The sequence below is a fragment of the Camellia sinensis genome, chromosome 5 (genome assembly GCF_055761805.1).
Source record: "Camellia sinensis isolate YWXY chromosome 5, ASM5576180v1, whole genome shotgun sequence".
Taxonomy (NCBI): domain Eukaryota; kingdom Viridiplantae; phylum Streptophyta; class Magnoliopsida; order Ericales; family Theaceae; genus Camellia; species Camellia sinensis.
Window position 1 is genome coordinate 189,777,181 of NC_138965.1, and position 16,149 is coordinate 189,793,329.

The following is a 16,149-nucleotide window of genomic DNA, read 5'->3' on the forward strand; positions in this document are numbered from 1 at the left end:
TAAGGAATAACATCGGCTTATCTTCAACTTGTAAATTGCTACAAATTTCAACAAGTGAAGATAAGGAATCAGCTTGATTCCAACTTGTAAATTGCTACAAATTTCAACAAGTGGATCAAGGAATAACATCGGCTTAACTTCAACTTGTAAATTGCTACAAATTTCAACAAGTGAAGATAAGGAATCAGCTTAATTCCAACTTGTAAATTGCTACAAATTTCAACAAGTGAATTAAGGAATAACATCGGCTTAACTTCAACTTGTAAATTGCTACAAATTTCAACAAGTGAAGATAAGGAATCAGCTTAATTCCAACTTGTAAATTGCTACAAATTTCAACAAGTGAATTAAGGAATAACATCGGCTTATCTTCAACTTGTAAATTGCTACAAATTTCAACAAGTGAAGATAAGGAATCAGCTTGATTCCAACTTGTAAATTGCTACAAATTTCAACAAGTGGATCAAGGAATAACATCGGCTTAACTTCAACTTGTAAATTGCTACAAATTTCAACAAGTGAAGATAAGGAATCAGCTTAATTCCAACTTGTAAATTGCTACAAATTTCAACAAGTGAATTAAGGAATAATATCGGCTTAACTTCAACTTGTAAATTGCTACAAATTTCAACAAGTGAAGATAAGGAATCAGCTTAATTCCAACTTGTAAATTGCTACAAATTTCAACAAGTGAATTAAGGAATAACATCGGCTTAGTTTGCCTGAGTTTGATATGTCTTCAATAAACATCAATCATACATGTTGAGAGAATTCTGAAAAGACTTTATTGATAATATCGGCCAAACAATGATGTTTTTTTAATGATAGAAGAATTTCAAATTACAAGTATTCCAAGGTCTGGGCAATGCTTTGCCCTCATTGTCTTCAAGCCGATATGCTCCATTGCCTAATACTGAAGTAACTCTGTAGGGTCCTTCCCAGTTTGGGCCAAGCTTGCCCTCCCTGGGATCCTTCTTGTTCCCGACGACTTTTCTTAGGACTAAGTCGCCAACTTGAAAATCCCTTGGATTAACTTTCTTGTTGTAGGCTCTGGCAAGCTGTTGCTGGTATACTGCAAGCTGAATTGCAGCCTTCTCTCTTCGTTCTTCTAGTAAATCCAGGTCTCGGGCTAAGAGTATGTCATTGGTGCCATTCTCTACTCCCTAGGTTCTGATCCCTGGGATGCCGATCTCCAATGGGATGACTGCTTCTGTGCCATAGGCCATGGCAAAGGGGGATTCTCCTGTTGATCTTCTCGGCGTAGTCCGATATGCCCAAAGTACGTTGGGCAGCTCGTCCACCCACTTTCCTTTTGCTGCCTGGAACCTCTTCTTTATTCCATCCAGGATTACTTTGTTGGACGCCTCTGCTTGCCCATTGCTTTGAGGAAAACTTGGGGTTGAGAAATAGTTCTTGATCTTGAATTTTGTACAAAAGTTTTTGATAAGTTTGCTGTCGAACTGTGTTCCGTTGTCGGCAACTATTGCTCTTGGAATCCCAAATCTGGTGATTATGTTTCTCCAGATAAAATTCTTGACATCCACATCTCGAATTTTGGCAAGAGGTTCTGCCTCTATCCATTTTGTGAAGTAGTCTGTTGCTACCAGTAAATATTTTCTTTGCCCAGTTGCTTGGGGAAGTTGTCCAACCAGATCCATGCCCCATTGGGCAAACGGCCAGGGGCTGGATACTGGGTTTAGGTCGGCAGCTGGCTGATGTATCAGAGGTGCAAACTTTTGACATTGCTCACACTTCTTTACATAGGCTTCGGCATCCTTTTGCATGTAGGGCCACCAATACCCTTGGGTAATGGCCCTATGGGCTAACGATCTGCCCCCAGTATGGCTTCCACAAATTCCTTCATGAATCTCATAAAGAAAATCTTCAACCTGTAAAGGGTGTACGCACCTTAAAAGTGGTCCAGTGAAGGACCTCCTGTAGAGATGGCCTTCCGCTGTTAGACTGAATCTGGCCGATTTCAGCCTAATTTTATGTGCTTCTTTATGGTCTGCTGGCAGCTTCCCTTCTTTTAGGAATGCAATGATTGCATCCATCCAACTTGGTCCAAAGCCCACGCACATTGTTTCTTGTTCGATGTTCTGTTTATCTATGCTCGGGGCCGACATGTAGTCGATCATAATTGTCCTTGTTTTTCCAGTTTGAATTGAGCTGGCCAGGTTGGCTAACGCGTCGGCGTGGGTGTTGTCACCTCGGCTTACTTGGAGTAATCTGCAGTTCTGGAATAGGGCCGCCAGTCGGATGACTTCCTTTGCATATGCCGACATTCTTTCGTCTCTGGCTGCAAATTCTCCTGTTGACTGGTTAACAATTAATTGTGAATCACAAAAAACAATTACCTCGTCTGCCTCTGCTGCTGCTGCTAGCTTTAGTCCTGCAATTAATGCCTCATATTCCGCTTCATTATTGGAGGCTTTGAACCCCAGCCGGATGGACTGTTCTACAATTTCTCCATCTGGAGATATCAGCAGTACTCCTGCTCCTGCTCCCTGGCGGTTTGAACTTCCATCGACAAATAGTCTGAACGAATCGCCGATGTAGATGCTGCATGGTCTGAGCTTTTCTTTCTCTTGCTGTTTTGTCTTTGACTGGGTTTCTTTTTGTTTGTCGGGGTGATGCTTATCTCGGCTCGACGGAGCCTGAGGTGTGATGGCTTCAGGTGTGAGTTCTGCGACGAAGTCGGCCAAAACTTGGCCTTTTATTGCTGTTCTTGGCCTGAATTCCAGGTCAAACTGGCCCAGTGTTACTGCCCATTTTGCTATCCTTCCTGTTAAATCTCCTTGATGTAATAAGGACTTCAATGGGTGCTCTGTTAGAATCACAATCTTGTGTGCCTGAAAGTAATGGCTCAATTTCTTTGAGGCCATTACCAAGGCTAGTATTAATTTTTCCAGTGGAAGGTACCTTGTTTCCGCGTTAGCCAAAGTCTTGCTTACATAATAGACAGCCTTCTGCTCCCCTTTTTCCTCTCGGATTAGCACTGCACTGACTGCGTGTTCAGAGACTGCTAAGTATAAAAATAATTCCTCCCCTGGGACCGGGTTAGAAAGGACCGGGGTTGTGGTCAGGTACTTTTTCAGGTCGGCTAAGGCAGCTTCACATTCTTCCGTCCACAGGAAGTCTGTGGCTTTTTTCACCAGGTTAAAGAAGGGTCTGCACTTGTCTGAGCTTCTGCTGATGAATCGGTTCAGGGCTGCGGCCCTTCCAGTGAGCACTTGAACTTGCTTTGCCGATGTTGGACTCTGTAGTTCCAGGATGGCCTTGATTTGGTCTGGGCTGGCTTCAATGCCCTTTCTTGTTACCAGATACCCTAAAAATTTACCTGACCCAACTCCGAAGGCACACTTCGAGGCGTTGAGTCGGAGCCGATATCGTTTGAGTATGTCAAAGACTTCTTTTAGGTCGGCAAGATGACCTTCTGATTTCTTGGTCTTTACGACCATGTCATCGATGTAAACTTCCACCGTTTTGCCAATCAGGTGTTTAAACATCTTTGTCACTAACCTCTGATAGGTTGCTCCTGCGTTTTTCAGCCCGAAAGGCATTACCCTGTAACAGTACAGGCCTTTCGGGGTGATGAACGCGGTTTTCTCCTCATCTGGAGGGTACATAGCAATCTGGTGGTACCCTCTGTATGCATCTAAAAAACTCATCCTTTCATGTCCCGAGGTGGCGTCTACCAGTTGGTCGATTTTGGGCAGAGGAAAGCTGTCTTTTGGGCAAGCCTTGTTGAGGCTGGTAAAATCTACACAAACCCTCCACTTGCCATTCTTCTTTTTTACTACTACTGTGTTGGACAGCCATGTCGGGTACTGAACTTCTCGGATGGCCCTGGCTTCAAGGAGTCTATCTACCTCCTCTTCCACTGCTTCAACGTGCAATAACGTCGGCCTTCTGGCTCGTTGAATCACTGGTTTTGCCGATCTGTCGACGTTCAGACTGTGGCAAGTGACCTCGGGGTCAATGCCAGGCATTTCATAGGGTGTCCAGGCGAACGCCTCTATGTTTGCCCTTAAAAAATCTTCCAGTTCCTTTTCCTCTTCTCTGGCTAAGCCGGAGCCGAGAAGAAAAAATCGTTCTTCGTCGCCCTCCTGGACGAGGATTTTCTTTAGCGCCTCTTCGCTTTTCTCGGCTGGTTCTTTCCCAACATCTTCCAGGACTTCTATCTCCTCATCTTCAACTTCTGCTTTCTTTGGCTCCCGTATACTACAGGTGGACTTTATCGCTGCCATGGAGCAATTTTTGGCTTATAGTTGATCCCCTCTGACTTCTTCAATCCCATGCTCTGTTGGGAACCGGAGTAGTTGATGCAACGTCGAGGGAACTGCCCCCATTGCATGCAACCACGGTCTTCCAAGGATGATGTTGTATGGTGAGGGTGTGTCAATGACCAGGAATTCTGTCCTGATCTTCTTAGTGCCGGCTTGTACCTCCAAGCTTGTTGCACCCAGTGGCCATGTCGGCGTTCCATTAAAGCCGACCATCGGGCCGCTGGATTGCTCTAGGTCATCGGGGTGAAGGCCTAGCTCTTTGTAACATCTGACGTACATGATATCACAGGAGCTGCCTTGGTCTATTAGGATGCGTTTTACTTGGCACTCCCCAACCTGGAGGGATACTACCAAGGCATCATTATGTGGATGTTGGACCAATTCTAGGTCGGCTTCGGTAAAGGCTATCATTGGCCCTTGGCATTCTTCTGGCCGATGTCTCTTGTCCCCAACTTGGTAGATATGCTGTAAATGTCTTACCCTCTGGGTTTCTCCTCTGACTTCGTTTTCGTTGACCCTTGAGTGGATCACATTGACCACCCTTGGTTCTCCTGCCTGTGGTAGCTGTGCTGGGGGAGGGGGTGCTGCTGGTGCTTGAGGCAACCTTGCCTGTTCTTCCCTTGTTCTGGCTTCATCGACCAGGTCCCTCAGGAGGCCTTGCCTTACTAGGTCCTCCAAGTGTGCTTTTAAGGCTCTGCAACCTTGAGTTGGATGCCCTTCTTCATTGTGGTAGGCGCAACGTCTGCCGACGTTTCTTCCCATGAATTCCCCTGGTGCTCTTTCCGGAGTCCTGAAATATGGTTGATTTCGAATCCGATCCAAGATTTTATGGATTGGGATCCGGAATACCGTGGTTACCGCCTGTTTATTTCTTAATTCTATTTCTTGTCTGGTGGGTCCATTGTTGACTCGGCCTCGCTTTGGCGAGCCGTTTCCCTTTTCTTGCTTCACCTCTTTGTTTCCCGACGTATCTTCCTCGGCCCTGGCGTATTTCTCAATTCTTGCCATGAGTTCTTCCATGCTTTTTGGCAATGTTTTTGCCAAAGACTTCCGTAGTGGGCAGTCATCTTTCAGGCCGTTCTTGAAAGACACGACTGCTACTTCCTGGTTGCATTCAGGTATTCGGTTGAACACCTCGTAGTACCTCTTCGCATAGGCCCTAAGGCCTTCTTCCTTGGTTATTCTTAGGGCCATCAAAGCATCAACCCTCAGGGGTTGTAGCTTGTTGGTCACGAACCTGGCCACAAACATCTCGGCCAAGCCTTCCCATGTCTTTATGCTTCCTTTTGGTAACTTATGGAACCAATCAGATGCATTTTCCCCAAAGGATGAGGGGAATACTTTGCAGAGCAACGGCTCGTTCCCGCTATATAATGCCATTGAATTTAGGTACAGCCCGACATGAAAGTTTGGATTTGACTTACCATCATAGATTTGAAACCTCGGCATACTGAATCTTTTGGGTGGTTCGAATTTGTCCAGTTCCACCGAGAAGGCTGTCTTCGGTTTTACTGGAGAGTTTACCTCGGCTTCCGCGTTCTGCTGCCTCCTTTTGAGGTAGTCCCTTAGGTCTTCTTTGCTCCTCCCTGGAGCTCGGCTGTCTTTGGATTTTAATCTTTTTGGCACACTGCTTTCGGCCTCGAGGTGGGTCCGTTTGGGTCTTTCTTCATGGGTTGTGTCAAAGTGGAGTATTTGCCCCTGAACATGTCGATGTTCTTTGGGGTCTGGATTCTTCATGTGTTGCGTCCTTCGGGACTCTTCTTGCCTCGGCTTTTCTCGCCCGACTTCCCTGGAAGGCCGGTGAGAGTGCCTTCCGCTCCTGGTATGCTGAGGAACCTCGGGGATTGTTTTTCTTCCGCCCTTTTGGGTATTGGTCGCTGGTATCGGCGTATCTTGCAGCGGGTATGGTGGCTGCATTACATTGTTTTGCATCATGAAGTTGACGACTGACTGAAGGTCTGCCAACTTGTCCGCCAACTCTTTTACTTCCTCATCCCTTCGTAGGCATCTGTCCCTCCATATCTGGAGGTTATCTTCATTGTAGTACGTTCCTTGGTTTGTTCTTTTTGACGTGTCGCCTTCCAGGTTTACGTCGTTTTCCCTGTGGCCCTGGCCACGGGCTTCTGAATTGTGGTTGTCTCCTTCAATGTCGAGGCCAATTGGTCTGCCACTCCCAGTGGGAGCGTCATCCCCAATATTTTCCTGTTGTCCGTTAGTGGCCATCTATTCTTCCTTCGTTCCCACAGACGGCGCCAAATTGTGTGGGTAAAAATCTGACCACACTGCCCGTTTAGTGATCAGCAGCAAATCACCGGCAGAATAGATGGCTCCAGTAACCTGTAACAGAAAGGAAAAGCTCCGGCGGTGGTTCTTCCACCCGGGGGCACTCCGACGATCAAGTCAGTATGTTTCTCAAGGATAATCAAGTACTAAACTGAATACTCAAAGTATGAATTACATACCTTAGACCCACGGGGGTGCCTCTCTTTTCTAATATACTTAATCTAAGTCCAACTAGAAATATGACTTCTATGTACCCCAATCTTAGTACTTACTCTGGACTCTTTAGGAGATAGAGATAAACTCCCTAAGAGGTTTATCCTTATCTTAATTAAGTCCCCTCTTTGCTTCAGGACTCTTGTCCCTTATCTTCGGATTCCGACATCTTCGGAGATTACCTCGGCTTCTCCGAGATTACCTCGGCTTAACTACCAGGGCACGTGGCACGTCGGCTGACACGTCGGCGTCACCATGCCACGTGTTGGTATTCAGAAATATGTCCCCACAAGGACTACCCTCTAATATCTTGTCAATCACACCATCATTTAACTTGGCATACCCAATTGACAATGTCTTCAGCAATTTCCAGCAAACAACTCCTTTAGGCATCAAAGTGCACATGGAAAAACGCAATTCTCTGAAGGATGAATTGGTAAACAATTCCTGTGGCAAGACGAAGAGTTCGTCCTCAGACAAGTCATCCTCAGGAATGTGGAGTTTGAGTTGGCAGCGTTCCTTGTTGCAAATAGAGTCCATGAGTTGATATTGGAAGCGAATTCCGACATGTAATCGAAATCAAGCACGAATTTTTTAAGCATAGAAGAGTTGCAGAGAAGTAGGGTTTTGTCAACAAATCTGATAAAGTCATAATTTCTTTCATAACTAGTATCACATGATTCGTAAAAGCGGTAACGGAAAACAAGTGACGGAAGGGTAGTCCAAAGGTATTGCCATCTTTTGGACAAAACATGAGTTTTGATAGAGTCTTCAATGGTGTTGGTGGGTAAGAAGGAGAGAATATGAACGAGGAGAGAGTCAGGCAACATACTGATTCGATCGACGATGGTGATTTTCCTTCTGTAACATTATCAGAAAGTTGCCCATAGTGGCGGCCACCGGTGGCAATGAATTGGACAAATAGGTGAGAAACAACTTAATAGATAAATAACACATGTATATATATAATGAGATATTTTAATATTATTTTTACAAAATGATATTATGATATTTTTAAATTCTTTATATTATTACTCCAAAATTATTTGAAATAGGGTTTTAAAATTAATATGATTGGTCTTTTATCATGTATTTTGGATGCAATCTAAAAAAAAATAATAACATAGTAGAGTATAGTTTTGTAAATTGGAAAAATAAAATTAAGTTGAAACCAAATATTTTATGAATAATTTCATTATAGAGATATTTATTTTTATGGAATTCAATTTGTTGGGAAAATTATTTAATTTGGTTTAGCCTGTACCTAAACGAGGCCTAAGTCCTGTTAGTCATTTGTTAGAAATTTGAATGAAAAATTGTCAAGTGTTTTGCACATAATGATTATATTAAATTTTCACAAAAGATCAAATAGGATAATTTGGTCATAAAATTTAATACAGTCATCATGTGCATAGCACTTGATAATTTTTCATCCAAAATCTAATAGATAACTAATAGAAGGACTATTTTAGTAACTTTTTGATTTTTTACGAAAAGATGTGCAGAAAAGTAGAGAGAATGATGTGACAATTTATGGTGATTTTTTGACTTTTTGACTGAAACTAAATGTTGCCAAACGAGGCCTTAATGTTCAAATTCAAATAGTTTGAAAGGCAATTGTTGAGTTTACAATATTAGGGGGTAAAGTGTAAATGGTCAATAGTTTGAGAAGTTTAATATAATTTGCCTTATATATATATATATATATATATATATATATCAATCAATCAACCAATTTTCTCACACCATATATTTCAACTACCAAAAAATAAATTAAATAAATATATAAATAAATTTACAAATCATCTCAAAATTATTTTCAAAGCTTAGAATCAGACAAGTTTTTGCTTTCAAAACTCTTTTAAAAAATTTATCTTTCAAAATACAATTTAAAATTCAAAACTTTTTTAAAAAATTAAACCAAACGGAGCCACCATACACTTAGTACTTTTTAATTAAGGGTGATTTTTTTTTTTTTTTTTTTTTTTTTTGATATGGCACATAAACACATAGTCATAAAGTGAAAATGATATGGCACGAGAACAACAAAGTTTCTTTTTTTTTTTTTGGATTGAATTAGTGTTAAAGTAATTCTAATATCCTGAAATGACCCGATACTATTATAACCAATATGACATAACTCCACCCCAAATATATATTTACATAAAAATGTTTATACATATATATTTACATTGATTGTTTGTAAAAAAGTTGATTATATTTGTATTTGAGAGAAAATGATAATAAATATTATAGAGTAAATTACGGTGACCATTCCCGAATTTAAAAAATTACAAATCTCATAAATATAATATAATTACACTTCATTCCCTTTCACTAATGCTAAAGAAATTATAATTAATATAGACGAGTGTAGACATATTGATAAACAAGAGCAAATTACACATTTTAATGGAAATATATATATATATATATATATAGAGAACATCATTTTTCTATTTGTATGATTAACAAATTACTAATAAAATGGCATCACTATACTTCACATTGGGGTTTAAATGAGCAATTCAACATGAAATTATGGAACTCAACTCTTATGAAAAAGAGTTTGAATTCATTGTAGTGTTTATTTATCTCCCATTATGAAGGTTGTATATAGTTAAATGGTGGTTGTAACACTTGAAGCAATTGGACCTCTCCCTCCCTTCTTGCTAAAGGATAATCTAATCTTTTTTAAGGAAGTTTGTCTGCCTGAGCACCTAATGCAGTTTTAAGAAACTTATGAATAATAAGATAAAATTCATTTTCTTCTTTTGTTTGATTCTTTATTTAAAAGGCAAAAAATCTTCCATAAGAAAATTGAAAAAATTAAAGGAATTTCAAGAGACATGTGCAAACCAAAACAGAGATATAAAAAATGGAAAAAAAAAAATAAAAATAATTAACCATATATATTCAAATCATTGTAGATTTTGACCCCAAGTTGCACCTAGTTTTCATTTTAAAGAAAATGGATAAAATATTAATTACATTGTTCTTTATTTTGTTTTAAAAAAAAAAAAAATCACTTTTCTGCATTTTTGTTGCATAACAAAACCTCAAACGTTTTTGCTCTTAGCTCTTTACTGTTTCCTTCCTTCCAAACACAACTTATAATTCTTAATGAAAAGTGCTATGTTGGTGCACCTGGTAATATTTTTTACTTGCACACCTGAATATTTAACCAGATTACACAACAGCCCCTTATAATTAAGTAGATCCATTGCAAGCATGAAATAGAACAAGCTTTTTGCCCTAAAGAAAACAAAATAAAGATACCAAAATAGAAACAAATCCACATTCTTTATTTAGACTTCTCTACAATATTTAGTGAATCGGTAGAACATATGTTATTGCTTTGCCCTTGGAATAGAACAGTCTGATATAGAATTCCAGGAACAATCCAATACTAGGCATTTTCAATTTATTTATTTATTTTGAAGAAAACATACTACTGTTATATGGCTAAATGTTCCCCATCCCACGGTACCATAACACTGTGTTTGGTTAGGAAGTTTGTAAAGGAATTTGAAAAAAAAAAGAAAAAAATGTGAAAAACTAAATAAAATGTAAGTATATTTTATTCACATTTCACCTATTTTTTCCTTTTCTCTTTGTCTTTTTAAATTCTTTCCCAAATCCTCCAACCAAGCACAACGTAAAAATTCAAATTACGGAGTTGAAATCTATCTCTAGGATAAGCACAATATGTAAACATATAAACCTGTTCATCAGGTTATATTTCTTAATCCACAGATTGTCTCACATTAACAAATTTGAGTAGAACTTGAGGTCCAAGCAAAATCATAGAATCATCTTGTTTTTTTTTAATCCCAAGGTCATGTTTGTTTGAGAGGACATAGCCTTAGAATAATAATCTAATAAAATACATAATTCCATGTTTGGCTAAGAAAATTGAAGTTCAGACTAATAATCAGCCTGGACATGTATCCCCCATCTAATGGACAATTGAACTCTAAAATGGGAATTAAGGAGAGATTAAGACTAATTGGCTAAATTAAAAAATTGATAAGAATTTTTCAATCCTTCCTCCTAATTCTAGGCCAATCCAAACATGGGATATGATACACAATCCAAATGGATTGATAATCCCAGGACTAACAGTATAATTTAGTTTGTCCAAACAAACATGACCCAAGTACATTCTTTTGCCGAACATCTTACTGACTTTCAAATTTCAATTAAAATTTACCTGATTTTAGTGTTTGATATTAACCAACTCCAAGCAGTTCTCTAAAAAAAACTCCAATCAGTTAGGATCAACTTCAACTCCAGACTACTTGCAAAATTCTCATTGAACAGAACAAGCCCATGTTCAAAAACCTAGGGAAACTATATAATCTTCCTGCATAGTACAGTTTATAACGTGCGACCCCTAGACAATTATATCCAATAGCTCACACATAACAGAGTTGCTAAGATTCTGTCTTTTAATATAAACAAAACAAACAAACAAAAAAGCACTCTGTTTCTGCTTGAGTTGTCCATTTCACTAATTGAACATAATTACTGCATTGGGAGAGGATCTTGGAAAACTTAAAAACTTTTGTGCTACCTGGAAAAGTTCCTTATGCGGTAGACAATCTACCTTGATAACCATCTTTTGTAGCACCCTTGCATTCTTCAGCAGAAATTGCACAAACGAGAAGAGGAAACCACGGTAATACCATCTTAAGCCAGCACACTTGACTATTTTCAGATGCATCATCAAACAGTTAAAAGTCTTCTTTTGTGAAGTCCAGTAATGCTCCCCGTTAAAATTGAAAAGGCGGGGGCGAACGTCAAAAAAATACTGCAGATGAAGAATCATTAAGCTGAAATCTATGCATAAGTTTAAGAGTATCAACACAATTTTAGCAAAGAATGACTTCTCATGGTCACTGAAATGATTCAAAATTCTACATCATATGTCATTTGGAGAAAATTTTGAGGGTGTAAACATAATGTCCAAATAAAATTTATTTACCTACAAACAAATGGCAAAAAATTTCCATAGAATCACTTACAATCTAAAGTAATGACTCATCAATACTAAGCAGTAGAATTGATTGGCATTACTATATAAATTACATAAAGATAAATTCAAAACCAATTTTTAAAGGAGTCTTTCCATATCTTAAAGAAATAATTAAGGAAATTATTATGAAAAGACATACCTTAATATTATTTTGGGAAGGGGACATGGTTATGACTAATGTCTCTAGATGAGAGGAACTTTCCAAGATGTTCACTATTCCAGGGAGAACTGATTCCTTGATATCGGTATCTAGTGTTAAACATTCACACTTTGACAATGGAGAACGCCAACCTTTCCTTTCCAATATTGATAGTGCCTTTCTCCATCAGAAGCAAGATGCAAAACAAATATATATATAAAATACAAAACAAATATATATATAAAATACAAAACAAAAAAGCATGACAAAACCAATTAGAAGACTGTTTTCCCTATTTGTATATACAAATCGTAAGACAAGTCATGCTTAGGGAAGACAAATTGTGCTACAATCTTAGTTTAGTGTGGACAATTCATGCTAACCAAAGATGATTCGTGCCTGCAATTTGAATATACTTATCTTCTTGACGATGATATCAGGGCTTGTAGTCATGATATATCACTAGTATCCACCATTGATTTACTGAAATCAAATACATAAATTACATGATATGCGTTTAGTGGCAGATTCGAGATCCTAAGACTGCCCATATTTGGAACGAATCAATTTTATTAGCTTACTTAAATTAGTTTTTGCTATTTTACTTGGTAGTTCAATTCAATCCTCATCTTTTGATCAAATAAATTTACGAATTTCTACTTGAATCAACACAAGTCAGTCCATTAGTCCTTGTAGTATGATACTTGGATGATTCACTGTTCTACGAAATACATGTTGCGTACAGTTTTTTTTTTTTTTTTATATTGAAAAAGGCCGATCATTACTATACCCTTCTAACTTAAGAAATATGCACAAACACTGAAGAATTGAATAACCAAGGGGTTGTAGCCTGTTTGGCTAGCACTTTGGCCATCAAGTCTCTCCTAAGGGGAGGTCTTGGATTTTACTCTTGGGACTGGATGGGAGGCAAGAATTTTTTGCAAGGAAGAAAAAAAAAAAATGAAGAATTGAATGGCAAAGTTGCAAACAAGAACAATTCTTCATTATTCAAGAATTTTAGTCTTGAAATACCTAACAAATGATTTTAGACACATAAATTGTGTAATTCTCTATGTAGAGTCACATAAACTCAACAAACATTTAGAATCGGTGTTATTGGGAAGCTTAAACATAAATAATCTAAAAAGAAGACAATATAATAATCAGTTAAAATATGGAGAATTCATTGCCACAAATGATTATAGAAAGACAAACCTGTAAAAGCCAAGTTCCTAATGTGAGATTCTTCACATGAACAAGGCTCTGAAGAAGTCGTCTTGAAATATTTTGGTGCCATTCAAAATCATCATCCAAATCATCATCATCCAAATCATCATCATCAATTGTGAAGTCACAATTGAGGGTAGCATCAACCAAAGATGATACGTCTGCCAGCCAACAATTCGTCCTCCCAAAACAACCCAAAATCTCCAATGATGTAAGATTAGGGGCCAAAATTTCCAACACAGAGTAATGTTCATCTTCTTCTTCATCCATGTCAACTTCTTCTTCCCAAAATTCTCTCAAGATCAATTTTTTCAGACTCGCGTTAACAACATGCAAGCGAGTGATGCCATAAAAGTAATACAATTCCAAATTCTCCAATACAGGACTACCCGCTAATATCTTCCCAATCACACCATCATTTAACTTAACATAACCAATTGACAATTTCTTTAGCGATTTCCAGCAAACAACTCCTTTAGGAATCACACTGCACAAAGAAAAACGCAATTCTGTGAAGGATGAATTGGTAAACAAAAGCTGTGGCAACACAAAACGAACGTCCTCATGCAAATAATTATCAGCAGTGTGGAATTCGAGATGAAGCTTCTCAGCGGCATTCCTTGTTGCGAAGCGAGTCCATAAATTGACATTGGAAGAGAAACGCGAGTCGTATTTGAAATCAACCACGAATTTCTTAATCTTGGAAGAGTTGCAGAGGACTAGGGTTTTATCAACAAATGTGACAAATTCACGAATTGTATCGACAGAGTCGGGATAAGGGAGACGGAAAAGGAGTGATGGTAGGGTAGTCCAAAGGTATTGCCATCTTTTAGACAAAACATCGGTTTTGATGGCGTCTTCGATTGGTAAAAAGGAAAGAATATGAGTGAGTAGGGAGTCGGTTAACATACTGATTCTATCGATAGGGGTCCTTTTGCGGCAAGTCTTCTTGGGCCGTATCGACAATAAGAAGTCGTCGTCGTCGTCTGTGAGCAAAGACTCGACATTTCTTCGCCGGGGAGACCCATCGCTTCGTCTTAACATGGTTTTTCACTGTGCTCGGAACGAACACCCCATATCAGATCATAATCTATAAATCTCCACGAAATAAACAATTTCTAAACAACTTTAATAAAAAATAAAGCCCCAAACAATATACCAAAAAAAAAAAAGCAAAAAACTAACCACATAAAAATATGTGAAAATTGGTCTAGGATCCCTCTTCCACTTTTCGTAATGGAAGAGATTCACAAAATTATTTTTTGATGTCTAAGGTCCCCAAACATATATCAGAGAAATTTGACTCTTTGTTTCTACTCTACTCTCTCTCTCTTTTTTCTCCTCTCACCCACTGTCTTCCAGATCCAAGGCAACAAGCTTTGCTCCTCCACCCTCCTCTATGACCTCTTCCTCAACACCTTTTCCTCCGACTCCTCCCTTCGCTCCGCCACCGTCGCAGACCTCTGCGCCGCCCGAATTCGCGACCCGGCCTACCTTTCCTTCTCCAATGGCGAAAGACGAGACCATCACTTGCTAGATCTGATCGCGGCAAATTGTCCCTGATCACATGTTGAAGCATGCTATTCACAACCTCATAGAACTCTCTTTTCTTATAAGTTTTATTTTTTGCAACTTCAATCAAACTAATTGAGGCTGATATATTTGAACTTCAAAAGATCAGCTATTTACAAATATCCATATTTTGTTTTATATATATATATATATATATTAATCTACAACTGATCAATTTGAGTCTGTTTGGGTGTTGATCAATTCAAATTCATATATCTGAACTGAACTTGAAAAAGTTAGTTTTGTCTTTGCAGGTGGTTGAGGAACTTTCAAATTTTATGAGCTTCTTCTCCGTTAATGTGTTGGGTCGTGCTTCTTGAAAAATGTCCATTCTCTACCAGGATTTACTCTTACAAGCTGGATGGATTAAGTTATATGCACATGTGCCTTGTTATACTGCAATGCTTCTCAAATTATGAAATTTACATCTCTGAGTTTCAAAATTATTGAAAAGCTGCAACTGATTGGTACTCTAAAAAAAAATAGAATTAAAAAGGAACTTGATATTTGTAAATAGCTGTAACTGATTGGTACCCATTTCAGTGGGCGTCATGGTGTGTAATTTGTGTGCTACAGTGAGGTGGTTGAAGAATTTCTCTGGATTGAAGTGTCCAGAGAAATTTCAAAGACCAAAAATAGAATTAAAAAGGAACTTGATAAATATGCAGAGAGTTGGTTAATTGTAGATTTGACTGAGTTGGGTTTTTGGATTGATGGATGAATGGATGATGCAAAGACATTCAATAATTCAAACCATTGTTTTAGGTTGTTGTTGTTGTTTTTTTTTTTTTTTGGGTGATGCAGAAAATTTCTCTGGTTTTAAAGAATTTCTCTGGTGATGAGATTTTCTCTGTGAATATGTATCCAAGTCACTGAAGCTATCAAACTACAGATGGGTTCGAACCCCGAAATCCTCTTGGTGTGGTTTTGCATTGGCAAGTGGTGGTTACGGCGAATCTGACGGTGATGGTTGAGCCGTTCGTGAGGGATTACTTGGGAGCAGATAAGGTGTTGGGGACGGAGATTGAAGTGGTTGAAGAATTTCTCTAGATTGAAGTGTCCAGAGAAATTTGAAAAGACCAAAAACAGAATTAAACAGAATTTCTCTGAATTGTTTTAGGTTGTTGTTGTTGTTGTTTTTTTTTTTTTTTTTTTTGGTGATGCAGAAAATATTCAAGAATTTCACTGAATTGAATTCAGTGAATCACACCATGGCCCAAGAGGGTATTCCGAAACTCAAAAGTTGCCCAATCTTGCTGCAGTCTGTCCCTCAGTAAGTTCCATCTTTGAAACTGCAGCATTACAATGGGTTTGTGCGACTTGAAATTCCCTCAGTAAGTCAGAGAAATTCTTTGTAATAGAGCCAGAGAAATTTGAGAAGTCAGAGA

At 38.6% G+C, this 16,149-nt stretch overlaps 1 protein-coding gene across 1 annotated transcript; it reads right to left on the reverse strand.

Moving 5' to 3' along the window:
* Positions 1–11,059: 11,059 nt before the first annotated feature.
* On the reverse strand, positions 11,060–14,314 carry LOC114305161 (F-box protein At5g03100). The gene is made up of 3 exons (XM_082870894.1): positions 13,178–14,314; positions 11,963–12,139; positions 11,060–11,598 (listed from the first exon to the last, which is right to left on the reverse strand). Exons 1-3 carry the CDS (start codon positions 14,231–14,233, stop codon positions 11,299–11,301), a joined length of 1,533 nt encoding a protein of 510 aa, XP_082727020.1. The 5' UTR covers positions 14,234–14,314; the 3' UTR covers positions 11,060–11,298.
* Positions 14,315–16,149: the final 1,835 nt, after the last annotated feature.

Coding starts and splice junctions, on each gene's coding strand:
- LOC114305161 (XM_082870894.1), bottom strand. CDS start 14,233: ATGTTAAGACGAAGCGATGGGTCTCCCCGGCGAAGAAATGTCGAGTCT. Junction 12,140..13,177: donor TAGGAACTTGGCTTTTACAG/GTTTGTCTTTCT, acceptor TGATGGAGAAAG/GCACTATCAATATTGGAAAG. Junction 11,599..11,962: donor CTTCCCAAAATAATATTAAG/GTATGTCTTTTC, acceptor CTTCATCTGCAG/TATTTTTTTGACGTTCGCCC.